The sequence below is a fragment of the Pempheris klunzingeri genome, chromosome 15 (assembly GCF_042242105.1).
Source record: "Pempheris klunzingeri isolate RE-2024b chromosome 15, fPemKlu1.hap1, whole genome shotgun sequence".
Classification (NCBI taxonomy): domain Eukaryota; kingdom Metazoa; phylum Chordata; class Actinopteri; order Acropomatiformes; family Pempheridae; genus Pempheris; species Pempheris klunzingeri.
Window position 1 is genome coordinate 19,352,723 of NC_092026.1, and position 23,059 is coordinate 19,375,781.

At 40.0% G+C, this 23,059-nt stretch overlaps 1 protein-coding gene across 1 annotated transcript in view; it reads left to right on the top strand.

Annotated features, from left to right (window-relative positions):
* Positions 1-23,059, top strand: part of LOC139213840 (contactin-associated protein-like 4) — a 90,683-nt gene that overhangs the window by 16,105 nt on the left and 51,519 nt on the right. Inside the window, exons 2-3 of the mRNA XM_070844502.1 lie at positions 9,799-9,909; positions 19,095-19,288. Of these exons, the coding sequence (XP_070700603.1) occupies positions 9,799-9,909; positions 19,095-19,288 (305 nt within the window). The remainder of the gene's footprint in view (positions 1-9,798; positions 9,910-19,094; positions 19,289-23,059) is intronic.

The following is a 23,059-nucleotide window of genomic DNA, read 5'->3' on the forward strand; positions in this document are numbered from 1 at the left end:
AGGAGATTTTCACCAGCCACCATGTCCTTCATTTCTGACGGGCGCCCTAATTCTAGTCTATCAGGACTTTTACCCCAATTACTAGTTTTTCAGTGTAAAAGTTCTGCATCAATGCTACTCTCTCCTGGGAAGGACAGAAACTTCTCTCTTAGCTAGTAAAGAAATCTAAGTAGCCTTTTTCGTTCCCAGCCTCGGGGAAGCTGAGCTCAGAGTGTTTGAGAGGCAGGAGAAGATGGAGAATTATCAGCAGAGAAGTTCTTTAAAGAGCACTTACCTTGTAATGTCTCCTGAGGGAGGAGGGCTGTAAAGTAAAACTAAGGAGATGCTGCGACTGCAGCCCTTGTTGTGGTGTAGTGGAGGTGTAAAGAGGCTGTACACTCTGCACCACATCCTGTGTAGCTTTTATAAAACTGACTGGATGATACTGTTGAGGTTTTTTCACTTTAGCAGTGCTTTGAAGGTTAAGGTTAGGAAAAGGTGTTGATTTGGTTAGATGTAAATAAAAACAGTGTGTCTTGTGCTTCAAGTCACTCTGGATTTGTATTTTCTGTATTAAACTTAGACCCCAATCTTTCCCCAACCTTAACTAAGTGCTTAACCAAGAAACTCAAGAAAAAGACAGCATTTCATCATGAAAATAGCTGATAGCCGAGGTGGAGGGATGGGTCTATATGCTGGAAATCAGCTGTACCTGTAGAGGTGTGAGATTTCACTGGGAAACAGGTTTGTCATACGCTGCGCTGGCTTCAGTATTTTCTACATTATAACACCATCAACTGAAGCACTGCTGTTTTTCCCTCCATTTTGCGTGTCCCTGTTGTCCTATCCAATGTAACGTCTCACTTCTGAAATAGATTAATTTTGCTAAACTGTCTGGATGATTTGAATATCTCCGTGCCTTTTGCCTTTTTTATTTGGAGATGTGTTGATGTTTTTAAGAGGCAAATGCATTCAAATCACTTACTTACTGCTGCTAGTGGATTATTGATATTTTATGATACGTATCTCCCCCTGGAGCCGTTAATACAAGTGATGTAGCCTGCAGCACTCCCTCTAAATCTGCATAATTCTAGCATTATGATTGACAGCGTTTGAAGTGAGCCCTGGTGAAAGGCTTGTTTCCCAGCAACTTGTTTTATTCTCCATGTGCTTGTGAGTTAAACCTGGCAGTTTAAAGATGAAGAGATTTAAAATGCTGCTGTGATGTAGCTCATCGCCGTTTTGATGTCTGTCTCCCACGCAGCCACCCACGATGCTGCTCAGCGTGAGGAGCCTTAGAGCGACGGATGATTGTTCTATCCTTTGCAAAGCAGCGGTAGATTAGTGTAATGCAGAGTGGTGTTTGCATTCAGATGCATTTGTATTGCTGCTCACTGTACGGATGCGGTACTTTGCATTAATGAACCTCGTGATGTTGACAGATCATGTGACACCAAGGAGAAAAGCTTTTATTTGACTTTGTCTCCTTAGACAGCAGCGTCGATACTGCAAAAAAAAATACCTTCACATCGTGCATTACAATTGTGGAGCTGATATAATCAGTATTTGAGTGTCATGACCGACTGAGATGGATCATGTGTGTTCCAGTCTGGGTCAGTTTGTGCTTCAGTGTGTGAAGCTGTTTAACACTCGACCAACCGACTTCTCAAATTCAAAAAAATATGTTTGAACCATTATACAAACCCTTTCAGAGCTGAACTACCAGCCTCACAAAGACGTCAGCAGATGTGTTCAACGTGACATTAGGTTATAGTTTAGAAAAATGAAGTACGACCAGACAAAGTCATAGATCAACGTTTGTTTCTTTGTTTTCTTTTGAACAGACAGAGCTGAATTACAAATGAATAAAGAGTCATGTTCATAAGTAAAAGTAAAAAAAACATTATGATAAAATCACTCCCTGTTGTTCCCATTGCAGTTATTTTTAACATAGTTGATTTGCAAGTGTTGACAAAACAATTATATTTAATAACTGACAAAAACTCATTTCAATCATATTTTTATTTTTCAATTCAATATCTTTCCTGTGTCAGACTGTTTTCGATAGATGTCGCCTTCTGTTGTGGTACAGAAAACCAAAGTGTCCTGTGTATTTCCTCTACTAAAATAGTTTTAATGTGTTTGTGTTCAGTCTTAATAGGTTTCAGTAGTCTGTTCCCATCATAACATTAGACAATCCTCAGGTGATTTATAGTAATTTTAAAAAGCAGTATCCCAAATTGTGTAAAATCGTTCCTTTTCTGTTGGTTCAGTGTGCTCGAGTAAACTGCATGGAATGGCTTGGTGAGGCCTTTGCTCTTACAGTCTGGCTGTAGATGGTCGGTGCCATATGCTGGTATGAGGCCTGATCAGATTCTCTCATCCTGTGCTATTAATTATGTGTCAAAGCAATGCTAATTAAACTAGGAGAGGAGAGCTCCTGCCATGTCCTTACCTTCAGGGTATTAGTTAGCACAGTACGCTGCTCTGCATTTCAATTAATCAATTAACAAGTCGGGCCACAGGCAGCTTTAGAACAGATACTGGCTCCTGTTGAATTATTCAGCAGTTTTAATCAGCTTGTTCTATCTATCATGGCTAGAATATCAATCTAACATAGCGTATAAATTCAGTAAATTAAAAAAAAAAAAAATCATGAAAAGTATAACTGTTATTTTTGGTCTACTGTTCATTTTTGTAGCTGATGCCTGTTGTCACAGATTCTTTAATAAGGCCATTCTTTTTGTTTTTCTCATTTGTGGGTAGTCTTGCACTTAGTTAGGTGAACTATTAGTCCTGTGTGTCAATCACCTCTAAAAATCTGTAATTTAGTGAAAAATTAGATGAATGACATTAATTCACGTTGAACTGAGAAAATTTGAACTTTGCATTGGGTTGATTTGTAGCAAGTGGGAACAAAAACATCTTTAAGGCTCAGTCGCACCAGCAGGTAAAACATTTTAAATGAAACGCAGTGATCAGACCGACTCGCAGGAGCAAAGTAAATCCTGACAAAACCTCCACCTCAAGTTCAACTTTGCGCTGTTGACCAGTAGCAGGCTGGAACAGCATTGTCTTATGAGGGAACAGATGGCTCAAGAGTCCAAAGTGGAGTAAAATTTGTATTGTAACATTTTGTATTTGTGATATTGTACCTTATTAGCTGTGTTGCATGGTCCAGTTATATAAACCTGCTCCCTTGGAGCATATATTTTCCATATAAAGGGGAAATTCAGGGGAATTCAGTTTAGTTACACAGGAGTCTTGTAGATATATTCATTTTGAATAAAAACTTGAACAAAGATTGCTGTTAGCAAGCTAGCTAGCTCAGAGAGATTTTTCTCCCTTCAGTAGGCCAACTCATTATTGCGTGAAATAAATGATGATTTATGGAATAATAAAATGATTAAATGAACAAAATACCAGTCCTGAGTAAATCGCACTGTACAGAAATTAAAAAGAAGCTCTGAGAACTATTGTGACTGACTAGCACTAGCATGTTCCTGTCTGCCAAGCATTTTAGCAGTTAGCCTGTTAGCTTCAGTACTTCAACCAGCTCTTCTGCTAGTCTGTGGGTCACCAAGCTTCAAGAAAGGTCTATTTAGTGTGGATGTGTGGATAAACTTTTGGGTGTGACCACACCATTACTCAGAAATGAAGGCTTATAACATCAGTTCACATTTAGAAGACATTTGTACATTTTGCCTGTATAATTTAAATGATGTCCAACGATCAGTTGGATTCCTGGACAAATGGATTGACAGAAGAAACTGGTCATCAATTAATTGCTTATTTACTTTTTCTAGAAAAAGCAAAACATTTATGGTTTCCTCACAAAATATGTAAATTTGCTGCTTTTCTTTTTTAATTCCATGTCATTATAACTTGATTCTTTTGTAGATTGGACAAAAGTAAGACATTGCTCTGAAATCTGTCTTGAAACCAAGAGGTTTTGCTGGTGTTTGTACCTGACAGCTGACATGAAATGGGGTAAACAGATCATTTTGAAATAGGCCATCCCACTCATGGTGCCGGATGCTGTCGCTCTCAGTAGAGACTCATGTTGTGAATCTTGTGTGCAGTGCAACTTAAACTTATAAGTCAACTTGTTAAAACACTGAATTTGTGCTACATCAAGTCACACAAACACACAACATTATTTTTATCTTTCTTCAATTTTTTGCAGGCTTGATCTCTTCAGGTCAAACTAGAGGTAAAAGTTGGGTTAATTAGTAAAATGAACATTGATGTTTTCTGCTTGAGGATGATTGTTAGTGCTCTGGAGCAAAAACAACCACTGCTGGAGCCTCATTATCCTGCTTACTGATACATGCTCCGAATGGCCAAATGAGTCGGCTCGGCTCATACTGAGAAGCACTGAACTCTGGGTTTGTGGGGCTTAAAGAGCTCTGAAGTGCAGGACCTTCTGTTCGTTGGTGTTTGTTGAGGTGATGGATGGAGCTCATCGGTATTCAGGGTCTCCAGCTCTGTCATGGACTCTGTGGGCACTTTGTTATTCAGCGAAACAGTACAGCAGTGGACAATACAACTGAATGAGCCGTGTTCTCCCTCTCTGTCTGTCCTGTGCCGAGTATTAGTCTGCCTATCATGTCAGTGGTGATTAATTGTGCTTGACAGTACCAAGGCCTCGGCACTCTGGAGATTTTTTTAAATCGTTTGAATCTTTGAATCTTTTTGCTGCCATCACATTCACAGTTTATTCACCCCAACTGATAAAACTGACACCGTGGATGAATGGATGAGCTGTAGGAGAGAGTTCTGCATCTTTGTCTCTCCCTAACTGTGATTAAACATCAATTTGATGGGAGGATATTTTATTGAGATGAAAAGCAATGTCACTCAAATGTCAATATCATGGTTTCTTGCTCTTGTTGGCGGAGTCCTTTATTACTCTTCTCTGACTCTGAGAAGTCATCTAATCAAGACAAACCTCAATCACCTCTCATGTTTTCATCATGTCATTGTGCTTAAGTGCTGTTATCTTGAAGTAAAACTATTTTTCCCAGCCTTCTAGTGTCATAGAAATGTTTTGTCAGCTCTGCTGTAAAAGTATTCTAACTCTGACATCTTGAATCCCTAACTGTTGGTTGCAAGTAATGTTTCTTCTTCAAAAATGTCAACTTTTGTCTTCTGCTAACCTGGATGGCTAAAATGCAAATGCCAGGAGAAAAATTGTTATTTTGTGAGGTTACCATCCATAAGACGTTGAGGCTGACTGAAAGAGAACAGATGTGCTTTACTTTTCAAACAGTTTGTGGCGGGAGGAAGGTGCAGTAGTTTAACATTCAGGAAAGCTTTCTGTTCAACACAGCCAGGGTCAGTGTCGAGGATCAGTGGCTGCGGAGTCCAGCAGGTATTCAACATTTAGCTCCGTTTTCCTCTGAGCTGTCTGTGTTTGGGCTCCACTGGTCACACCGTCAGGGACGTCCGCTCTTAAATGCCAAAGCTCCTCTGAGGAAAACCGGCTTGGTGTTTTTAAACTCCTCTGCCCTGCCTCTCACTCTTTTGAGTGTTACCTCAGTGAGGCTGTGCTCTCACCACACATCTCCTCAGGGATTACAGCACTTGGCATTGGAGAGCTGTTCCTCTCATTTCACCTCCGCAGCCTCCTGTAATTCACCTGCTTTTCATTCTAAGGGCTCCCCCACCACCCACAGGAGCAAGTGTCCATCAGGCCAAGGCCTGCTGGGATAGAAACTATCAGGAGTAGATTCAGAGGACCAAAGAGCGGCTGTCTGATGATTGTTGAATAGCTTTGCCGCATTAATTAAATATGATTGAAGCTCAAAAGCACTCCATCTCTACCGTTTCTGGTCTGGGCAACTGTAGATCAGGATTCTTAGTGATAACTGCTGTGGAAACTAAATAGACTCCAGATTCACTTAACACCAGATTATTTCATCATCAAAGAGAAACTGTTGAAAAGCTACAGTGTCACTGAGGCCAAGCTGGAGGCACTCAGATGTTGTCAATGCAGAATGTAAAACTCTGCATAATCATATACGAAAGATTTAAAGGCTCTAAGTGTAACATTTAACATCATTAAATCATTGCCAACCACACTGGGGTATAATCTAATTAATATGGTTGGGAATTTAAACATCAATATTATTGATAAAAAAAAAAGAAGGCAGAAGAGAAACTGACCTTTTAATGGTACTGATGTTATTGTGGTTACTCGCGGAAAAACCTCTGCAAAATGTACCAAATTACTTCACCAAATGTTGGAATGTCTTTTACAATTTGCAGGCACATCCTCCATGCGTTGTGAAAGGGACAAAGTAGCCTTTTTTTTCAAAAGCTAGTGTTTCCGAATAATTTGACAGTATCCTTTTAACAAGAACAACAACATTGTCATTTCAGCTAGTTTCACTAATAAATAAATAAATGAATAAGATAAAAAAAAAGACAAACCCCCTTAGTGGCTGTGGCAATTATGATTGCTGCAAAGAAGGAAGTCAGGTGATGTTATTATAGATGAACAAAGTCCATGTTGGGAGGAGGTTGAGGACGACAGAGCGAAACATCTGGAAACTGCTGTCGTCTGCTGTTTCCAACCACAAGCTGTTTTTAGGAAAAAAAATCGAACTTTAATCAAGAAGTCATCATAAACCACATCATGATGTTCCTCTAACTGAAAGTTAGATTATCGCATTGTCATATCACAGACAAGATTGCTATATTTTTTCAGCTATGTTGTTTTGTAATCAGAGACCTGGGACATAAGTGAGCGAAAATTAGACTTAAATTTGCCTGGTGGAAACAAACATGACCTCCAATGAATGCTAATGATTGCTCTGTATTTGCTTTTTACTAACACGTCCGCAATAACAAATTGTGAGGGTGATTATATGTCGCTGTGTGTACGGCTGGTAGTACCGTCTCAATGTGTTTGTTTTTAACTGTGTGTTGTACTATTATAAAGTAAAATCATGAGTTGGATGAAGACCTTGTGTTGCTGAGATGAAGTACACTGATGTTGACAGAGTAATTGAAGCCAAAGTCTTGCTGTCAGAGTTGTGGGCCGCAATCTGAACTGTGGTGTGAATCATAGTAATTGGCTCTTGTCTCAGCGGTGGAGAACAACCTTCATTAACAGAGAGGCTTCACATGGAGGCAGCGTTAGTTTGGCTTTAACTTACAGTTTGGAGCTGGAGAAGACAATTAATAGAGACTATGAATATTTGTTGAGCTGATCATGCTGTGTGCATGTATGTGTGGGGTACAATTGCGCTACAGGCTGCTTTTCTACTGTTTGTTTAGTGGTCAGAAAATCATCTCTCCAAAATATAGATGATCTAGCTGTAAAAACAGCTGCACTGCAGCATTATTATACAATAAAGTCTTGCCTACATTACTTGTTGGCAGTGTTTTTTTGAGTGTGAGAGACAGAGTGACTTTATTTATAATTAAAAAGTGTAGTTAGTGATTCTGGCGAAAGATTATTGACATTTGACCTCAACGGCAAAACAAATAAACCCTTTATGTCAGTTTTCACTGGACACCACCCTTGACCAAGTTAAAATTGCAGCCCCCTCCCCACAATATCCTGTAGAAATATAACTCCATAAAGTTGATACAAGTTATTTATGCCATTAACAACCAAAAGTGCAAATAATTCAATATTGTGTACTTCAATTCAAACTTTAATGTGTTATATTATATAAGATGACCCTTGTATTATATAAGATGACAAGATGTAGTAAGAATGAGAAGTTGTATATTTGTGCCAATGCGGTAATTTTCACCTATAAACTTTTGTCACAAAATATTCTGCCCATTCTTTACTTTGAAACAGGAGCTTTCACTGTCATTTAAATGGGTGAAGCTGCTGTAGGATAGTGACAAAAGATTTGTTCTCTGGAGAGATAAGGCAATTAAAAGGATAATTATTGCATATTATGTATAGTATGAGGTTTTAATTGCAGTCGATCATCCACAAACCATTAAAGTGTGTGAAACATGAAGAGGTTTCATCTGACAATGCTGATTTGTCTCCATCAGTATCCTGTCTGTAATAAACTGCCATTCTTCTGCACAGCACGACATAATTACATCATTCATTCATTCAACTGGACATTATTACACATTACACTGTTCATCCATCTAATATGGTCCCAGTACAGCTAAAAGACCTGTATTCACCCGGGGACTGCTGAAGGTTCTCTATAAGATATGTCAGCATCTTAGGCCAAAACAAATGTGAGTCTCACCCTTTTCTCCCTCCCTGCCCCCACAGCTCCATAGCTGAGTCTCTTGTCCGTTCCGTACACAACCACTGACTGACACCACTTCTTAGCTTTTTTGCTACTGTGTTAGCTCAGTAGCTTAGCCAAGTCTGTCGCTGGGCAGCAGCTCTGACTCGTTTTTCAGCTGCGTTTCTCTTTGCTACGAGTTCACTCACTGCACTGCACAGTACCTCAGATTACAACACACACACAGTGAATGTGACTTCTCTGCTCAGGTCGCCATCTTTACATAGCAAATACTTGTTTAATACTATATTAAATGTTCTGAATGTTGCATAGAGAACCTTTAAACGTGCTTCTCAATGACTAGTCTCCACTCTGCTACTCATGTGCTGGTATTCATCAAATCAAGTTTTTTGTCTTTCATGTCATTTAAAGGATTTAGAAAAACTATAAAACCTGACTGAACAAACTCTTAAACTTCAAGGCTTTTACCTCTTAGCATCAGTGAGCTGTGCTGCTGTTTTCTTTTTTTACTATTCAAGATTTTTTTTCACTCAGGCTAAGATATGGAGAATAATCCACCACCAGCTGTGTCAGATATTCTGATATCCTTAGCGTGGTTTTTACTGTTGATCTCTGCTCTCTGAGCAGCTCAGCTGTGGTTTTTGCTTTCAAGAGTTTGGATGATTATTTATACTCATGCTAAGAGAGGAGACATTCCCGTCTTATCCTGCTGTTGTGAACTACTTTCTGTTCACTGAGAGACTGGAGTGTACCGTCAAAGGCCCGCTTTCACTTAGCTGACATTAAACCTGCAGCTCAATGATAAACTCCACTCCTCTTCAGCTGCTCAATAGTATCTGTAGAGGCTAAGAAATGTGATGCTCCTGCCCTGTTACTTCTGGTAGTCTGCATCACTCAGGGTAAGTGTTGTGGAGTGTTAACAATCTCCACTATTCTAAAGAAAGACAAACGGACGCTGTTGAGTAAAAACTTCTTATTTGCAAAACTTTGACTTAACTGTAACTTTTTAGGGGCTTGTATGCCTTTAAAACACTGACTTATTATTCATTTTGCCCAGACCAGCATGTCATTTGTGAGCTCAAAAGTCATATTTTTAACATGTATAGTGCACATGATCTGTGTGATCCTATTATGTGTGCTGTTACTTGCTGATTGCTTTGGACCAAAACAGATCACCAAGAAATGTAATTATCATGTTGGGGAAATGTGCACGTGATTTACATGCACAACAGTAGCAGTGTTTCAACAATATCAGCTACAATACAATATTTGATTCCCTCTGCAGCAACATGATGCCATTGATAAAGAAGGTAGATCAGAGTGCCATGTGGCAAGAGATCCTTAACCCTAAAAATAAGCATATCTTTACGGAAATGTTTTATGGAAAAAGGTTCTCTTCATTTCCATCTTTCCAAGAAAACTCTGCAAAACCTTCTTGGTCAACAAACAGCCTGTTTAAATTTCCCCGTCAGTTTGCTTGTGCTTGGCACAGAATTTCAAAAAGATTCGATTTTCAAATCTTTCAGTAAATGTGAAGCCCTAAACCCTTGTGCTTTTTTTCTGCTTTGTGTTTGGTTGACAGAAGTGTGTGACAGCGCGCTGGTGTCCAATCTGCCACCGTTGTCCTTCAGAAGCTCCTCCCAGCTGTCCAGCAGTCACGCGCCGGGCTTTGCCAAACTCAACAGGAGAGATGGTAAGGAAGAGTTTGACTGAGGGAATTATTAGGTAATATATTTGACAAGATTGTCGATAATGCATGACAAGACTGAACTTGCACATATGGCAGAAGTGTAGCTGGTTTACAGGTTCAGACAGTTATGTTATTTCTTCAGGATTACTGGTCAATCGGGCTGGAAGTGGCCATTTTGAATGTCACCAAATGTATGGTATTTCTTATCATCTGTGCACTTTAACATATGCTGTGCTGGAAAGCATTCCTCTATTACCAATGAGCTGCTCTGCAGCAAAGGAGCTCAGTGCAGGAAAGACTTTGTGTAAGGTCAGAACACAAAGCCTAACAAACAGGGAAATTTTTACTGGAATCACAAAGACTAACAGACCACTCACCAGTTTAGAGCGAGAGAGAAGATCAGGATAATTTCTAGCAGACACAACAAAATAAAAGCAGTAGCTGCTTTGTCTCATCTTTATTCTCTATAGATGCCATATGTGTTGCCAGAGGGATAAATGGGAATATTCGTTCATCCAACTTGAAAACCCAGCAGATAGTCCTGTGCTGGATGCTGATGTGAGGCTTTGACAAAATGAAGTTCATGGTCTGTTGTGGAGCTTTCTGCAGGGAACAAGCTTCACTGCCTTATCCCAACATCAAAGCTCAGAATCAGCTGGGAGGGTGAGATGGGTTTAATCTGGATTTGAATGATATTCACCACCTGGGAAACTAAAGGAAGCAGAGTCTGCAGAGCGCTGCTCGGTACTCACTTATTTTGATGGTTGAGACTTTAAGAAGCATTGCATTTACAGCTGTATGCTGTTTGTTTGCATATCTATGCATGAACAACATGAATATCTAAAATGACAAGGATATTACAAAAATGTTATTTCCATTGTAGTTCTTCAGCTGCAATGGATGGTGACGGCGGTTTTAAATATATAATATAATAAAAGCTTTAAAAAAAACATAGCAATGTTTGTGCCACATGTTTCAGCACAGTTTGTTCTGTCATTAGCTGAACTAAAGACATTAAAAGTTTGCCAAGGCAGCACGACTTCTTTTTTCGTCTCTGAGGGCGGACTGGATGCTACATGATTCACCATCTCCCTGAGGTACAGGAGGCAAAATACAATGAAGGAAATTTTTGTTTGGTTGATGCACACAGGCTGGCACTGGAGACAGGGTGAGGTGAGGAAGAATTTATCGTTGTCTTATCAGTGAGCCTGTGAGCCAAAGCATCACTCTTGCTGTCATGACATACCGACTTGAGTGAGGGATCCAGAGTCACAAGTGTGACTCTGAAAACAGCCCAAAAATGCAACTAAGAAAAGATGATGTCTCTGTTCAAGTTGGTGAGGCATGTAGCAGCTAATGAGCCAGAGGTTTCCCTCAAGGGGTGGTGGAGACAAAAATGGAGCAAAAAGAGTGAATAATGGCTGTACATTCATCAGGTAGATACAAACATCCGCTCCAAATAAGTGTTAATGTTGCTCCCTACCTGCTGGATGTGTAATTAATCAACCGTTTGCTAACATGTTCACCATGTCAGCTTGATATCCATTATAGCAACACCAGAAGATGGCTTTACCCTTTAAACCATATCTGTGCTAGCATATTTTTCAAACCAAGAGTAGTTGGGAGATGGGATGTAAATGCCTCAGAATACCTGTGAAAATATTCACAAGATAATAAAACCAGATCCTCATTAATACTAATCATGTCAAGAAGAGAAAATGCAGGGATGACGAGTGGGAGTGTAATGGATCAAGCTTCATAACCTTTCACTTCACTAGTGCATTTTTCCAGCTCTACCTGCTGGTAGATTAGGGGAGCTGTTTGTATCACACTTCTTCCCCAGATGTACTAATGGTTCAAAGCTGACATGATTCCAGCTGTTTGAGGAAAACTGATGAATTAACGAAGATCTCCATCTCATTTCTGTCTCCTGCTGTTGCTGCTAACTTGCTGCCTCCTGCAGATGTTCTCATTGGAGCAGCTTGGCTTTCAGTTCATTTACTCAGTAAATGAACACATTATCAGAGCCCTGAAATACCACCTACGAGATAAATACAGCTATTTTACATGGGCGCTTTCCATCCTAGATCATCAATTGCAGCACCAATGTGTATTTCAGAGGTCTGACATAACACAGTATCGCTACAACTGTTCCCAACAGAACATTACAGCAAATTATGTGTTGTCATAGCGTACATTGCATTTACAGTGGAGTGACATTTTAAGTTCAAGACTTGGCAGCAGTGACCTATTTATTCCACATGGTATGGTGGCCACGAGGAGTGATACATTATGTGCACATTGTCATTATCATCAGCAGCAGCAGCAACAGCAGCAGCAAATAATAATAATAATAATAATAACATGGTTTTGCTTATTTTTCTCGAAGTTAAAAAATGTGATTATGAAAATGCTTGATTTACATTGATGACAGCTTTAATTCTAAATATAAAATATACTAGAAAATGAGATATTGACAACTCCAATACAGACAAACTGTATTCACACATGCATGATCCCAATGCTCACTCTGTCCTTTTGATGGATACTAACTCACTCCTACTCAGTCTTAACATAAAGCAGCATTGTCGTTTCCTCCATTTGGAACCAGCCTTTGTAACTGCAGCCAGTTTATACAGTCTACGCTATATTGTGGGACTTAGTTGGGACCTATGGTGTGCTTAACAGATTATGATGTTCTGAGCAGACAAAGCCTTCAGCTGAGATGGCCACAAGTTCTCTCTTTGACTTTCTTTTTATGCCACAATGCTTTATCACACACAGCCCAGTGGTGACGAATGTGTTTGTGTCTGGTGTGGTGATGCACACTTTTTTATTTTCTTTTTTTACATATCAGTTTCTTTTGAAAGGTGGGGCACTCAATATTTTGTGCATGCACATCATTTTTACATCTCGGCCGAGAACTGGCTGCGAATCTCTGACAGGCAGCTGATCTGAGATGAATGTCTCTTTCTCTTTCACCAAAAACCTGCAGGATGGATAACCCACTATTTTGGGCACCCCACCACTCTTATTTGCTCCTCGGGCTGTCTTATTCTTCATTTTGATTTCCCATCTTCACATTTCATCTTTCATTCTCTATTCCCTTTCCATATGTCTGTCCTCCTTCCTTTAAATGATCATATCTAAAATTATCCTCTGCTTTTCTGTGCAGACTGTATTCTGTTCTAAGTTTCAGTCAGTCTGCAGTCACATTTTCATCAGTACCCAATTCTGTCTTCTTGCCAAATGTTAATAGCATTCTTCTTGTCTATTGTATATCCCGGGCTACACTGACAATTATCAGTAGTGCTGCTGTAATCATGCTGGAATAGACTTTGAACAGAATCATTGTGCCACAGTAATCACTTTCTAAATGAGTGAGATTTAAAAGTGGAGTCAAACTTTAATTGGTAACCTGCTCTGGTTGTGTGTATGAATTGCCAACTAATCAAGTATTGATTTGCTTGTGTGTGTGTGTGTGTGTGCTCAGTGTACTTTATTTAAAGTTCCAGTGTTCCACTCGAGTTTCAAGTGGAAATGTTTTACTTTGCCTGCAGGAGGCATTTGATGTTTTCCAGCTTCCTGCTGCATCGAGCCCATTAGGCTCTATGTCCGTCTGACATGTTATCAGGCTGCTGAAATTACCATCCAGGCTTTCTATTCTCATGTAAATTATGAGCTCTTACTCCAGGACTGTGTAAAAACAGTCTGCATGTTACCTGTTTCTCCTCTGTTCCTTTCAGCTACCTGTCTGTCTGTAGATCTGTCCGTTCACTTTTCCAGCCGTCTCTCACTGTGACGGCTCACCGCTTGACCCTTCATTTTACCCACATCTCTCTCTGTATGTTCTTGTCTGTCCGCTGAACCTGTCAGGTGGAATATCAGTGCATTATTAATGATTCAGCAGTCCTTTCTTTACTTATCCATCCATCTGTTCCTTATGTCTAGAGCGTACTTGCGTCAAGCTTGGTTTGCCTTCAACAGTGAAGTAGAGGGAGAGCTATTCAGCCTGACCGGCTCTCATCCTCACCTGTTACATACACTACCTCTAATAACAAGAGAGAGACAAATTGAGTGGGTTTCAGGTGTCAGAGTCCTTACAGGTGAAGAGGATAACTGAAGTATCAGGGATGAAGACTGTGGTAAACCCACCTCCTCCAAGATAGATTTAAAAACAGGCCTACATTTATGGGTACGCCTTATTTTACTGGTTCATCATTTCTTAATCGTTCAAAGTGTCCTGGAAATAGATGCAATTTGGCATTAGTTATCAGGAAAACAGAGACAATGCCCTGTCAGTACTTGAAGTTATTGAATTATAACTAACATAGAGGGAATTTTACATCAGTGCACAGTTGTGATAATGTGATAATGCAAAGTGGGAAAGCATATAAATTGATGACATTGACATATAATCATCAAAATGACACTGACAACATGCACACTGGCGTCATCTTGTCCAGAGAAACTACTGTCCACTTTTTATTCACTGATAGAAAGAGACAATTGCAGAAGCTGAATCAAACACCATGACTTGAGGGGAGAGAACATATCCAGTCCAAGCTGACCAATCGTAGTTCTTGTATTGTCATTGTGGGATTTCTGCAGCCAACTTATTACATTTTTGAGGTGGTGCATTGTACTAGCCTCTGTGTAGCCTGCAGCTGTCACAGTTCAAGGTACAGGCGACCCAGAAGCAGGTACACTGCCAGAGCCAGCTGAATTAAAGGGACTTGGAGTGATCAGCAGGTTTGCAGTTGGCAACATGAAGGCAGGGTGAAAAGGCAAACAGGCAGAAGATCTTGAAACACAAGAAACAGAGAACGTAGAGAAACAGCTCCATATGACGGCAGCACAGCAACACTGACAGCAGGGAGAGTGAAAGTGTCTGCTGGGTACATAAACTGAGACTAAACGAGGGAACGAGGGGCAGGTGAGGGGGTGACTGGTAAGGGTGGGAAACTCTAAGGGCATCTGGTGGACGGGTGGAGAATGACAAGATCTAGAGACACCCATAATAAATGCAGGGACTGAGAGGACTCTGAGACAACAGAGGGAGAAAGGAGGACAGGGCAGATGTCATCATGACTATATGCTACAATAGCAAAAGCCCCATAAAACATAAAGGTATATGAGCATCATGGACATGGAGAGGACTGCCAGATTTTTGTCTTGGTTCACATGCGTTTTCCTTTTAAACTTGGGTTTTAATCTTATTCATCATATTTTAACCTGTATTTTGGTTTCTGCCTTTTTGGTTTTTGTATAAATTGATCAGTTTTACTGCTGCACTATGATTGTTTTACCCTTTCTGTGAGGCACCTTCATATTAGTGTGCTATATAAATAAAATTCATTTTTACAGTGTTATCAAGTAGAAGTATTTAAGTTATCAAAATGCCTCCCTTCTTTTTTTTTTGTTACACTTGAACTCATGGGAATATTAAATATAGTAACATTAATTTACATAGATTTTCAAATAAAAACAACAAATACACTGTTCCATATGATTTTATTATATTTTATACTGGCAAGAAATACAGTATAATGATCTTTACGTTGCCACTGACTACTGTCTCTGATTGGAGAGTTTTGACTTCTAATTGGCTGGTAGAGCAGTGATGTCATCCTCCTGGCCGTCATTAAGTGGGACTGTGTTTCTCAGCGGACAGTCAGAGTCAGTTCCTTGACAGACACCAGGGGAGAAAGAAACCAGGGAGATCTCTTTGATTTAAAGTGACAGCCGTGACAGGAAGTGTTCAGACCGTCAGCCATCAGTTCACTTCTGTTTCAATTATATCTGACAGGGTGGACACAGTAAATCTTTGTAATGCTTCTCGGTTGGTCTCTGAGTCGTTTCCCTCTGATCTCTCTCTCTCTTTTCCTCTGCAGAGTAATCTTCATGAGTAAAGGTCAGAGTGTCTGTTCTTTTCTGTGCTTCTGTCAGTGGACACGTCTGTTAGTCAAGTGCTTATTAGCTTTGGCCTTTAGCTCTTTTTAAGATCAGCCTCCACCAGCCAAGAGAACGACACTGCTGCATTTCACCGCTGAGCTTTTCTCCTCAGCCTGCCATCACGCATTGTTCCTGCCATATTTGACTGGTAACAAAAATAAGAGAATACGGACACTGTTCATTTTCCAATTTGCGATGACCACATTTAAGGTGGAAAGAAACAATTATTACTCCAACATAAAAATAAAGAGCAAGGATAGATAAAACCATAATCAAAATATCAAACTAACTATCATCTGAAGAACCACAAGTGGCTTTGCAACAAAGCTGACCTTTTGCTGCCAGTAAATTACAGTACCTAAGATGTAGTGGACCCAGTATTATACCATGAAATGTAAGTTGTCCCTCTTGATTTGCAGCTATTCTATTTGTTTTTTTTTGGCATTTTGTCTTTATTGGACTCCTCACAGAAGAAAGCCTCAGCAAACACAAGCAAATGATGTGGACCTGAACCAGTGACATTACAGTTAGATGGCATTTGCCTCCCTGAAAGTTGTGAGTCTGTGAAGGTCCAGTTGTTGAGGAATCATGGTCGGCACATCTGCATGTCTGTGAGTGTCCACGTAATGTAAATTCCATCATCCGCCCAAGGACCTCTGTGTGGACACTGCTGCGCTGTCCCAAAATGTGTGACCACAAGGACTGTATGCTCTAAAGTCATGCAAGCTGTGCATGTGTTTGATAAAACTGATTCATGACTCATTTTTCTTATACTGTCTGTGTGAGCTCTATTCCCCATCTCTATTATTATCAAGTGGTGATTGTGCTACAGTGGAGCAACTCAGGACTCTTGCAAGAACATTATAGGGTCATGACAGTTTGCCCAGTTAGTTCAAAGCCTTGGTGACATCTTATCTTTGAGTCTCGTCAAAGATGTGGCTCATCATTAATTCTGTTTCTGATTTTCATGGACAGAATTTCAAGGCTATGGAGTGCAGGGTTTGGTGACTTCAGGACTGTGTCTCTTCTGTAGGTTCTTTTGTAGGCTGTAGAACATGGAAACTCCACACAGGAAGACCCCAGGCTCAAAGTGAGGTGTCCAATAAAGACTGCAGAATTGAACCTAGAACCTTCTTGCTGTGAGGCAGCGGTGCTAACCACTGCACTACCATCCTGCCAGTCAGGCCCATATGGCATTAACCATTTGGCCGACTGCTGAAAGACAAAATAACACAGAAATGTCTCATAGCCAATTCTTTTGTGATGGATTTGAGTGGAAAACAGACTTTCTTGGCCCGTTGGCATCACGTGGAGCTTAGATCTGACTTCAGCCTCTATCCCAAAATTGAACAGCTCAGTACTGTCCTCTGGAGGTTTAGGATAAATTCTGTTTGTAGCTTTGTTTCAAAATGCTTCCTGCTGCTGCAACAAAAAGCAGACAACAGCATGGTAACATGAGGACATGAAGTGACATTTAAACCGTTTGTTTTCTGTTTGTTCTTTTAATGCGTTCCAAGAGCTTGTCAACCCCCAGTGTTTGTGTTTGTGTGTGTGTAGCCTCTCCTCCTCCTCTCTCTTACTCTGAATTAATGATGCTCCATTTGTGTGTGTGTGCTCAGTGGGACACTGGTCAGCAACCTCCTCCTTCAGAATCGTCCATCTGGTGTTTGAGCTCTTCGGCCTGACAAAGCACTTTCCAACACACACACACACACACACACACACACACACACACACACACACATGCACACACACACACACTGGCTCCTGGCTATTTGTTTCTCTTGTAACAGTTGTCTCTGTGTCTGAAAACACACACAAATTCAATGACAATGAGCTTGTATGTGGCTAATCAGTAACACCACAGCCTTTACTGGTAGTGTTTTGGGACAACAAACACTGTTATTAGCATAATGTGCAACTAGGCAATACAATAAACAGCCTACTGAGAAACTGCACTTTTAAAACTTATCAGCATGTTTCACCAAACCCCCTTTTAATTTTCTCAACCTATTGACCTAGAACACAACCGATCAATATGTTACAACACTGCTCTTTATTGGTGATATGTAATGCGGGAAAGGATACAAACCTGCAGGGGTACTGCAAAACTAATCAATGCTTGGCACCACAACCTCCTATTGATGATATTCTATATAGCAAAAGATCCTGACTTGCAAGCAAACTGTACAACTAATCAATAGCTCACGCCACAGCCTCTTAGCAATGCTATATTTGGGAAAGGATGCAAATGGTCAAATCAATGCAGGGTTCTGCAAACCCTTACAGATGATGTTTTGTTTTGGAAATATGGTAAGAGGCTGTACAGTAATGTTTGTTGTGAAATTGTTTGTCATGAAGTAAATCCAGTAAAACATCTTGGCAGTGAGGTCAGAGAAGATGCAAGCGGAGGATGCTGCTATTGGGATATCTGGACATTTTAGAGAAGAAAACATTTAAATGATCTTAAACATCAAAACATCTTCTGGGACGGCCATTTTCAGCTTTGATGCATCATTTCTCTTGTCGCTGTCAAAGAGAACCAAAGTCAGTCCACCTCTGAAATATCTCATCAACCACAGGAGGTTTTTCAGCCTCACAGAGCCACTGGCATGACTGTAGACTCTGTAGTCTGTAGTCTTGTTCCTATCCGAGTCATTTAGGAATGAATTGAATCCTGCTGAACAGCATTGCATTGTCTCAAAGAAAGAAATCCGAGTATACAGCATGAAAAGATTTGGAGAGTTTTGTAAACTGGAAGATTGTCAGAGATTTTTTTATTCTACTGAATGTCTTTTGGGTTATGAAGTCAAATGGACTAACTATAAATGAGTATTAGGAAACATTGTGTGTAACATACAGCAGCAAACTGAGTGCCTAACATTTTTTTAATTTAATTTCCCACATTAAAACACTCCTGCAGTATCCTGACATGAAACAAATCATCTGTTCCAGCACAACAAACGAAATACACAACACTGCATTCAATTACTGCACTGAAATGGGTTTCACAAAAATGTGCTTTATTTTGGCTGCGTAACAACAAAATGCAATGTTAGGTTATACTTAAAGGTCAAGCAGTTCATTCCTCACACGCATATACACACACACACACACACACACACACACACACACACACACACACACACACACAGGTGACTCAAAAGCTTGTTACATCTTATACCATGTACATGAAATAAATCAATCTGTTCTTTGATCTTCTCTCCCTGCAGGAGCTGGAGGCTGGTCTCCTCTCATCTCAGACAGGTATCAGTGGTTGGAGGTCGACCTGGGCGAGCGGACCAAGATCACTGCTGTCGCCACGCAGGGCCGTTACGGCAGCTCTGATTGGCTGACGTCGTACCTGCTGATGTTCAGCGACACGGGACACAACTGGAAACAGTACAGACAGGAGGACAGTATAGGGGTGAGTCTGTATTGAAGTAAACAGAACCACAAGAGTTTCCAGTAACAAATAGTATCAAAAGCCATGTAAATCACACACATAGTCTGAATATTGTAGTGAGCGCTATTGGATATGGCGCCAACCAGACATCAACTAAACTCAGACCAAAAACAGCACAGTCCAGTGGCTAAATTGAAAAAGTTAGACTTTCTGCTGAACAATCCTGCCTTTTTGTGTTCTAAGTCTATGCTTGAGAGTCCCTGATGTGCTAAAGCAGTTGTTTCCTTGGCTGTATTTTTTCATTTAGTGCTGTTGTCTGTCTAAATACAGTCTCATGGAAGTATTGTTCAACTACAATAGATGTTATCATTCAGCTACAACGGATGTTACCTCTGATGTCAAATCAAGTTAAGTAAAGTTTCTTTACACAGCAGTAAAAGAACAAACTATTTCAAATAAACACATGTACAGGAAACATCCCCTGTTTGTTTACAGCCATGCCTCAGTAAAATACAAAAAACAACTGTTGGAAATAGTCACACCTTTAAGTCTCTTACTACTTTAATTTATACTTTGAATGTTGGCAAATTATGACAATTTCAGGCTGAGCATTCGATCTCAGGCTAACAGGGAAAAGCTACTCTTTTACGCATTTTTAGCATTTTGTTGAATTATCAATGTATTTAAATACAATATTTTTTGTCAACAATGGTTAAATCATGATTGTATGTATGACCATTATGATATTTTTACAAACCAAGACTTTACTGTCCTTCTAACTTGGAAAAAAAAAGAGTACGGAGTACAGGGAGGGGTTTAATGCTTTGGATTTCTGGATTAGATTGAATTAGTATTCTCTGATATTCTCTGAGATTACAAACTCATCCATTTGTAAGAAAAAGCTCCAATTCTCTAAGGAATAAAAAGAAAAATAGGTTTTTCTTTTATCAAGGAATGACATAGCTTCTCTTTGCAGTGCTGGATCAACATCATCACACCACAGATGCTGTTGTTTGCCATGTATTATGGTTGCAGTGGTTGACCTACTCAAAATATACTTTGCAGTCAGATTTAGAGTCTGGATTAGAGTCTGGAGTCTGAAGAGGCTTTACTGTGAACTGGGCCTTTTCAGAAGAACACGATACAGTACAACAGCGTATTAGGGCTGCGAGATACTTTAATATCAGAGATTTCTTTCTTGCAAATTTATGACTTTATAATCCCAGGGAAGTTTTTTCTGATAAATGTACAACTTTAATCTCAGAAATGTACAGTTTTGTCTTGGAATATTACCCCTGCCTCTGACAATATAGATCCCATACAAATTAAATACAAGCAAAACAGAGGACACAAGTGCTAATCCAGTTCTGTGGGTAGGCGACAGTATCAAGTAATAGATGTAAAAATGAACACCACTCGGGCTCATTACACCTCATTTCCTGGACTGCCTCGGCGTCATATTTACAGTGGATATGATGTTTGGCAGCGCTGGTCTGCAGGGATCAGTCCACCCTGAGGAGATAATCACAGTCATCAGAAGCCTTTGACTCTTTTTTAATAATGGATGAACCAATCAAAGGACTCTGCTGACTTTGCAGACCTGTTGCCAAAACACTTAAGCTGCTGTTGATGGACATAGAGCGGGAAAGCGAGCGTCGCTTTCCTGACTGAGACCAGGCGGTGCACAGACAAATACTGAAGTCAATGAGGAAACTTTTTAAAGAACACGTTTGATGATTTGTACTTTTGATAAACAGTATGGACTTATGACTTGAAGTGGTGTTCATGGCAGTGTTCATGGAAGATAAAACATGTATACAGTATGTTTTGCCTGATGTGTTAGTACATATTCAGTGTTATTATACATTGAAGGAATAGTTTAGCCATTTTAAAGGTGTTATGAGCCAAGCTATTTCTTTGGTTGTTGTACAGAATAAACAACACGTCAGTCAGCTAAGTTAGCCAGTTACTGGCAGTAGCTTCGTACTTTGTGTACAGACACATTATTCCCTAAAATGTCAAACTTTTCCTTTAAGACTGACATATTTATGCTCTGCTTCATTGCAATGAGGCCAAATTCAAGTCGAGGGCATTTTCATTCAACCAGCAAGATAGTAAACAAAGAGCTGACACAACATCACACACATAGTTTGAACATTTTTCAGTACAAAGAATCTCATGAACTGGTGATTTAACACAGGTAGCTCCCAAAGTGCGTTTTAACGGTTATGTCAGAAACTCAGCTGGTCTCTGTAGAACTGATTAATGAAGAAATCAGTCAGATGGACAGCAGAGGCAGTGAGGCATCACCTCACACGTCCTCGTAGCATTCCCATTCAGCATTTTCCCGTCGCACGAGTGTCATGTTGGACTTGTATTTGTCCCACCGTGGTGATGGTACATGGTTCGGTGTACAGCCACAGGAATACTAAGTAGTTTTGATATTTGTGTACGGAGCGAACAGTGATGAATCCTGTCAGCACAGGAGAGTTGGTTCAAAATATGTTTGAGTGATTCACTTGCATGCTTACACCAAATCAAATAGTGCAACAAGCATGGAAACTTGACACTCACCCACTGTGAGCTTGGACATTTTTCCAGCAGAAAACCACATTTGTTAAAGTGGTGCACAGAGGAGCTTTTCATTAGAAGTGGAGCCGAGGCAATTTCCCCTCATATGGAGGGACAACTTCTCACAGCTTAAAAACATGTCCATCTGTCACTGCATAAACTGAGCACAAGTCATATTTCCCAGTCATATTTCAAAGTGTTTCAGAACTTCTGTGTATTAGTCAGTTGATCTTACGGAGTCTGTCAGAAAAGAAAGTTGGTGGCAGAGCTGCTAGATCAGCCACAATATATTTCTTAGTGGGTTCCTGTTTCTCAGTTTTTTCATCCTCTTCACATTTGTTTCTTTTTTGAAACTCTGAGGGAGAAAAAAACTAAGGAGAGGCAGGAGACACACACACACACACACACACACTATTATAAGACTACTTTAAGTTACGCAACAGCGTGTCTCCCTTCATCATATGAGGAGACCCAACTCCACTCTATCATGGTTACAGAGGAATAAATAAGTCAATTATGTGTCTAAGCTTTTATTCAGCAGTGGGAGAGCCAGTTAACCTGCATGTCAACTTCAAGGGAGGGATGTAATTAGGATAGATTACCAGATGGCAGAGATGGAAAGAGATGAAAAGAGCAATTCATCAGGCAGAGCCCAGAGTCAGAAAGGAGGCAGGCTGATTGGTTCACTCTTTGTATTCCAGATTTTGCACAAAACGTTGTTAATCCTGAGGCACATAGTATAAAAATAAAGCACTTTAAATATCTGCCAGCAAAAAATGCCAGCAAAACAAAGTATTTGCACACTGGAAATGCATTTGCACAACTGCACACATGCCCAGAAATTCAGTGGAAATGATTCATGTCATTTGCAGATGTTTTCATTATCAATTCAGTTGCTGAAAATGCTTATTCCAATTTCCAAAAAAAGAAATGTAGTTTACAGTGATATAAAACAGAGAAAGTGAATCCTTATAACTGAGCTGCTAGAGCCAGAGAGTTTCTGGCATTTTAGCTTTTGGACTAATCGATTGTTTATCGGTTATATCAGAAGAGTGGTTAGTCATGTTAAAACCAAAAAAGGAGTAATGCTGGAAATGCCCCCCCAAATGTAGAAAGATTGCAAAAGGTTTTTATGCTTGGCTGAGAAAAGTTGTTGTGAAAAATCCAACGTAGTGCAATGGAAACTGTCTTAGTAAATAAAGTATGACGAACATGAAGCAA